The 7593-nt window shown below is 47.2% G+C and overlaps 1 protein-coding gene across 1 annotated transcript in view; it reads left to right on the forward strand.

Moving 5' to 3' along the window:
• The first annotated feature begins 4811 nt into the window (after positions 1-4811).
• The window catches only part of Apmap (adipocyte plasma membrane associated protein), a 16764-nt gene continuing 13982 nt past the window's right edge, over positions 4812-7593 (forward strand). Inside the window, exon 1 of the mRNA XM_005371231.3 lies at positions 4812-4969. Within this exon, the coding sequence (XP_005371288.1) occupies positions 4878-4969 (92 nt within the window). The 5' untranslated portion in view covers positions 4812-4877. The remainder of the gene's footprint in view (positions 4970-7593) is intronic.

Below are 7593 nucleotides of genomic sequence, written 5' to 3' on the forward strand. Positions count from 1 at the left end.
TCTTGTAAGGCATTTAACTCGGCTGACAACAGTGTTCTCGAGTCTGCACTCTGAGTCAGAGATGAAGAACCACAATGAAGGTGGAGAGTCGCTAGCTCGGAAGTGTGTTCACCTCGCCTGCCCAGTGCACAGACTGCTTTACCTGAAGCAGACAAGGCTCCACTGTTAGCAACAAAATGCTCAAGGGTGAGGGAAGTGTCAGCTCCCACATCCAGGAGGTACCTGGCTGCACCATGCCAGACTACAGATGTGTGGACCCTGGTATATCCTGAGGCAGACAGCACTATGGATTCCAAAGTCCCACATTCATTCCTAACCTGGAGGCTCACCAAAGGCTTCTTTTTCCATTCCTTGGCATGTAATGTTCCTCGGTTGGGACACCCTAACTTAAACTTCCCACTGAGCCATTTCTCCAGCCCCCTGCACTTGAATTTCTAATAAAGGTAGCCACCTCCAATGAGGCAACGGCATTCACCACATATTTAGAATCTGAAAATAAATTGAAGGGTTCTGAAAATCTTTTAAAAACTTCCAGCACGGTCATACATTCCATGACTTGTGGGGAATCAGGCCGAAAATCAAGCAAAATGGGATCCTGACCTTGAATTACTATGGCACCTTTGCCAGTTTTGGAGCCATCAGTAACTTTGGTACCTGAAGAATTACCATGGATCCACCATAAAGGGCAATTTTGCCATAGCACCCCAGTAGGGTAATGTGCAGTTTTTAAGATGCACAAGAATATGGGCAAGGCAGGGTCGACTCGGCATAACTGCGCCTCAGTCATTGCTTTCTCCACCTGTTTTAAAGCCTTTTCAGCCAAGGGGGTCAAAGTTCTGTTAGAATTAACATTTGGGTCACCTTCCAAAATAGAAAACAAGGGCAGCAACTTTGCCCGGGGGATGCTTAAATACCCCCTAATCCAATTAATATCCCCCAATAATTGTTGAAAATCATTAAGTGTCCTCAAATGATGGGTGCGAATGGAAATCTTTTGAGGGGTCACAGTCAAAGGGGATATAATTGCCCCCAGAAATTTTATAGCAGTAGTCTGTTGGATCTTATCAGGTGCCAAGACCAGGCCCCAAAGGGGTAGGGCCGAGGCTGTTTCCTGGAACACGGCCAGGAGCATTTCCTGCGAAGAGGCAGTCAACAGGACATCATAAAAACAGTCAAGGCCATATCAATGGGCTTTTTAAAGGTAACCTTAGGAAAATACACTAAGTTCCTTTCCACAAAATTCAACAGGAGATGTCTTGGATAATGATTATCAATAAGGTTAGGAAAAGTGCAAACCAAAACAGCCCACTCATTCACTGTAGCCGCCAATGTAATCTTTGTTAGGTGGCCTTTGACTTCTCTTTTATTAGGCAAAGACTTCCATGCCCTATAGCAGATATCATTAATCTGTTGGTACACCTCCTGAGGATATCCTAGCTGGTTGGCAGCCCATTGCCCTTGCCCCAAAAGCATATCCGCTGTCCATTGGGGACGATTATTCTGGGCATTCACTCTAGCTTGGACATGAGCTTTATCCGTAACAATGGATTTAAAATCCAAAAATTGTTCCATACTTAGGCAAGCCTTAGCAATCTCAAACCAATCTGTAGGAGTCATGGCCGTGGTGGCAATTCTATGCAGCAAGGCTATGGTATAACTAGCTGTAACTCCATAGGTTCGAACTGCTTCCACTAAATCCTTTAACTGTTTATAATATCTCTCATTAATCTGCAGGTCCTCAAAAACTGGAAACGCGGATGCTAGACGCGCCCATGTATCACTTTTAATAAAATGGCATCCCCTTCCCACTTGTGAATAGGATGGAGGCACAGGGGGCAGGTGTGCTGACGCATTATGTGGGTGTGGGCGCCTCCACCCACATCTTTCCTCCTCATAGCCAGCGGCGGCTTCCTCCAGTTCTTCCTCCTCCTGAGGGTCTAACTCCTCCTCAGACCGATCCAGGCCCGCAAATTCCTCGAGCATGGATAGAGGGGACCTCCCCTCTTTTCATTTGCCTCCTCTTTAGGGAGGACTGCATCAGGATCCTTTTCTTTTGTTTTTCCCTTTTCCCTTTTTCTTTTAGGCCTATCCAAGTCTTCTCCCTGTGAATCTGATTCCAAAAGACTGTCCTGGTGTTTAATGAGGGCTCTCTGCCCTTCTCTCGGAAGGTCAGTATTGTTTTCCTCCCTGAGGCCACGGCCGGACTGACGGCAGCACAACCAGAAACAGCAGGCTAGGACAAACACCACAAACGCCAAGAACACAGGACCAAACACCCAAGGATCAACTCCAGCAAAGAGCATACTTGGAGAGACTGCAATCAGCATACTAGGAGAAACTTACCGATGTCACCATTCCGCGTGTTGAGTTCTGAATCCTCTTCGGGCCCCTTGCCTGGCGACCGAAGTTCCCGGGTTTCGGCACCAGCTGCGGCGAACTTCTCGACCAGCGAGAAAGAACAACCACCACATGAGGATTCTTCTCAGATCACGCTTTAATGGAGTGCCCTTGGTTGAGGGAGAGCAGGAAGCGACGGGGCCTGAGAGCACTAAAGCAGCTGCTTATATAGGGAGTAGGCACACGGATCGCCCTGTGATTGGCTGCCACCATCAGCTGACACCAGACTGCACCAGGATAGGCCCAAGGACCCTTATGCATGCGGGAAGGGGGGGGGACGACACGGACGGACGGACACGCAGCTCCCAAAGGCATAGCCAAATATGGAGTTGTTTATTTCCAACAAGACAGGATGTTGGCGCCATCTTGTAATGGCGATCCTGTCCGGCTTCCTGCAGTCCATGTGCTCTTATTTCACTCCGGGCAGAGATACACATCAAGGATGCAATAGGCTCTGGTGACAGTTCAGGAATGTTCAAAGAGCCTCCAGAGAGGAAGGTCCTCCTGGGACTGAAGAAGAGATTTTCAGCAACAATACTTGAAGTGAATTCTGGATGATAAAAATGGCTGTGGTGATGTTTTGTTTGTGTTTTAACAAATAGAGCTTGCCGGGCGATGGTGGCGCACGCCTTTAATCCCAGCACTCGGGAGGCAGAGGCAGGCGGATCTCTGTGAGTTCGAGGCCAGCCTGGTCTACAAAGGGAGTTCCGGACAGGCTCCAAAGCTACAGAGAAACCCTGTCTCAAAAAACCAAAAAAAAAAAACAAAAAACAACCCAACCAACCAACCAACCAACCAAACAAACAAAACAAAACAAATAGAGCTTGCCTGAAGGTCACAGTGCAGAACTAGCCACAAAACCTAATTTTGTGAATTAGCCACAAAACCCAGGCAGTGGTGGCACACACCTCTAATCCCAGCACTCTGGAGACAGAGGCGGGTGGATCTCTGTGAGTTCAAGGCCACCCTGGGCAACGTGAGCCTGAACCAGTCAAAAAAAGAAACAGACACAAATCCCTGCACTAGGAAGGTGAAGATGGGAAATTATATGGCTGGGTGGAGAGAGGAATATAAGGCCAGAGGAGACAGGAGCTCAGAATTCGGTCTGAGGTTTCGTAGAGAGGCATTCAGTCTGAGACGGGATACCCTATTTGGTCTGAGGATTTTGTAGAGGTAAGAACTAGTGGCTGGCTGCTCTGTTCTCTGGTCTTTCAACCCCTCCCCCCCATTATCTGACTCCTGGTTTTTATTAAGAACAATTAGAATTCGAGAAACAAGTGGCTTAGGTGGAGGTGAAAGAAAAATGTATCATTAGGAAAAAGAATACGACAAGGTCAGAGACATGGAATCAGAAATGGTAAACCATCCAGGCAAGCAGGAAGGTTCCAGACCACACAGCATTTGTTAAAATTACCCACGATACGATTTTTATACTCTCTGCCGTCAATGATGGTGACTAGGCCTGGATTATATAACTCGGGAACCCTACTGAGTAAGTGTAAGAATCTGCACTTCCTCAACCTAGAAGAAAAACAGACGATTAAGATGGCATTCTAGCGCCATCTAGTGCTGAAAAGATAACGCCATGTCTGTTTCTGCAAAACCACGTGCAACAAAGAAACTTCAGCTGCTGCACTTTGAACGCGTGTATCCTAGAGATCATTCCCAGTGCCCTAAGTAACAGGACTTGGTTTCTGCTGCCTGGAAGACATTTCTCCTTCTTGCCTTTTCCTCCCTATCTTACTACTATATACCAGTCCACAAGGTCAAGTTTCTTCTTTTAAACTCATCACTGTATTAAAATGTATATTGATTGAAGTCAGACTCCCATTAGTTCCAGAAAAGGGGGGGGGCTTTACCTGTGGTCTGCGCACCCCAACTCCTGGAGTATGTTTGACTCGTTGTAATACTGTGGAAGCACCACCGGCTGCTGACTTCATGATTCCAAAAATTTTGCTATTAGCGGTCTTCTCTACTTGGGCCTGTCTTTACCTAAAGATAACTCCCTTAAGACATTTTATCAAATTTCTGTTGTATAAACACTTGAAGATCTAGTAGTCAGTATTTGATCCTAACCAAAAGGAAACATTTTGAATCTTTCCGGAAATCGTTTCAGGAAAGAACAATTTTAGGCGGGGACTATTGCACTCCAAGAGGACGTACGCGTAATTTTTCACACAGTTCCTTAAGAATCAGTAGCATGCGTGTTACTGCGGACATCAAGGCCAACACTCAGAGGTGCGGGAGACCCCGGTTGCGGCTTCGGCGCCCAGACTTGGTGGGGTGAAGAAGGCCCGCTTCGTCATTCGCTGAGGCTGTGTCTCCAGACCGTGCCAATCTCCCGACAGGGGCGGGGCCGGCATGCCTCTCCGTCGCTAGGCGCTACGTCATTTCCGCGCGCCCGGTGGGGGCGGTTCTGGCCACCGCGCCGCTCCGCTCATTGCGGGCGCAGGCGGCGGAGTCCGTGGTACACCTGCAGAATGAGCGAGGCAGACGGGCTGCGGCAGCGCCGGCCCCCGCGGCCGCAGGTCGTCACGGATGATGGCCAGGCCCCGGAGGTCAAGGAGGGCAGGTAGGCCGGAGCTGGACTGGGACCGTCCTCTCTGTGGACAAGAACCCCGTTTATTAACCCCACTTTGACCGAAGACCGGGGCTCTGACCTCCGCGACGCATCTGCGGGGCGAGGTCTCGCGCGCACCCGGGCTGTCTGCCTTCGCGTTGCTGCGGCCTTTCCCTGTCCCTCCTCGCACCCCAGCTGCTGGAGCCATCGCCTTTTGGCATCTTCCCGACTTGCCCTTGCCGGATCCTCTGGTACTCCCGGGACAGCCACCTGGCCACTGCCCTGCCTGCCGTTTTTGTGTTCCCGTTTTTCACTTTCCTTGAAGGGAAGTCAGAAAAGATACTGGTGTCTTCCTCCTGCGGAGCTCCTCTTCTCTACCTACTGCCGCCGCGCAGTGTGTATAGTGTGTATTCCACGCTGCGAAGTAGAGAACCGACATGACGTTGTTAGCAGTTTTTCTGATAGGAACAGTAGTTACTGATGATTATTAAATTTCCTTTTTGCCCCAACCTTCAGTTTTTTTTTAAAGAATGTTCTATTAGCTAAAAGCTGAAGCATGCTCCTTAAACCTTAATATAAGACATTTAAAAATCACTTTCCAGTTTTGTGACGTGAATTTCATGTTGTGAATTTCTAGATCAGCCTCGAAGTTGTGCAGTTAGCTTATGTGATAGAAATGCTGAAAGTGTTTCCTTGGTCACTAGCAGTGTTGTGATGAGGCGTGTGGTACGTACTGGGTGAGAGACAGTTTCTGCTGCTGCTGGTCAGTTCTATTGACTAATGATGATAAGATAAACACTGACCATGCTTTGGCTTTGGAAAGACGTTTGTGAAAGAACAGGGAAGTGCTACCGTGGGTCTTGACTAGGGAGACCAGTCATTTTAGGTTGCTTTGAGGTCCCATTTTCTAGGATTCCCCTTGCTAAATGTGGGTAGATTTGGGGACAGATTGCTCACCCTGCTAGTTGTAGATATTGCAAATTAATTACTAATTAACAGTGTAACCAAGCAAGAAGCGACCAAGCCTGACTGTGGAAACTAGAACCAGGAAAAGGGATAGAGCAGTTGAGTGCCCTGCTCAGGTGCAGTGAAGAAGGAAAAGTGATCCTAGGAGGAAGGAGTGTGAAAAGGAGCACATTTGTGGTTTCCACCTTTAAACCATGGGACTTGTTGCTCTTGGGCTTTTGTGCTTCTTGACACCCAAGGTTGCTTGTATCCCTTGGATTTGGAGCCTATAGATTTTTTTTCTACCGAGTTCACAGTTCCTTCTTGGATTCTTGGTGTCTTTTTCTCTGATTCAAGGCCCTGTGGTCTGGTGTACAAATACAGGGAGAGTTGGAGAATGCCCTTTATTTATTTATTTATTGGTGAAATGGCTGAGGATTTTGTAAGTTGTCAAAACAGGTTGCATCACTTGACTGTGACCTTTTCATAGGGACTGCAGGCAATTCAGGATACCCATCCCCTCAAGGGAGCAAGTATTGCTCTAGGCTCTTCTTAAGAAATTTGGACAAACAAGTAGGTTGCTCAAGCGGCACCTGGAAAATAAGTTGCCAGCTTTCCTGACTATGTGAGTATAGGCTAGGAGTGTGTGGTGTTCTGTGAGTGAGACCAGAGTTGGAGGTGTTCTTTCTTTAAGCTGAACTTATGCAGGTGCACAGGCTCTGAGGAAAGACACATGGAGAAAACATGGAGGGCTTGAAGTGGACTCTGAATTCCCAGGATCAGTAGTGAGGAGGGCTGGTCAAAATGTTAATCTTAGGCCAAAATAAGTGAGTGCAGAATAAGTGTGCAAGAACAGTTTGCCCCATTTATGTGACACACCCTCTCCATCTCAAGTGCTTAGTAGCTATGCCTAGTCAGTGCCTGCTTTATTTTCATCATCGTGGCAGATTAGACTGGACAGTGGTGCTCCGAGTTTTCTTAAATCTTGACCAGCAAAAATACTAGTAGAAGCTGGATAATGAAGTCCAGGCGGAAGTTGAATAAGATTAACCATGTCCAGCTTCTCATAAGAACACTGATGGGAAAATGTGTTTCCAGGCCCACTCTGGACCCATAGACCAGAATCTCCAGGCATTGTTTAAAGTATTTAAACAAACACCCCAATCCCAAACCAAACCAAACAAACAAAACTGTGAACAGTGTGCAGTTGGGAGCACCCAACAGGGGGCTTCTAAATTCTTCTCCAGCTTTGATCCTGTTAACTATAAGAAACTAGTAGTGTTAGATCCCAGCAAGTCTTTTCAAGGGGCCAGTGATGTCCCTCAGTGAAAAGAGTGTTGGCCTGACATGTAAGAAGCCCTGGCTTCTATCACCAGGACCACAGAAAGAAAATAATAGAAGGTGCTTGCCCAGATCTTGACAAGATGGGAGATGTGGGACACCTATTCCTTGCCATTTCTGGAATTTGGCTACTTTTGCAACTATAAGCACTGTTGTGTTGAGTCCTGGCTGAACTTATTTTGGACACAATTGAACCTTTTACCATGATGTGAAGGAGCAGTGACTCAAGTAGAGCATCACAGGCTCTCAATCACCAGGTTAAGGGTTTTGAAATTTGAAGTTAAGTTTACATTTAAATTTTACAGACAGAAACTTTCTTGGAAGTTTATGATTTTAGGTTTTTTTTTTTT

The sequence above is a fragment of the Microtus ochrogaster genome, unplaced genomic scaffold (assembly GCF_000317375.1).
Source record: "Microtus ochrogaster isolate Prairie Vole_2 unplaced genomic scaffold, MicOch1.0 UNK100, whole genome shotgun sequence".
NCBI classification, from domain to species: Eukaryota; Metazoa; Chordata; class Mammalia; order Rodentia; family Cricetidae; genus Microtus; species Microtus ochrogaster.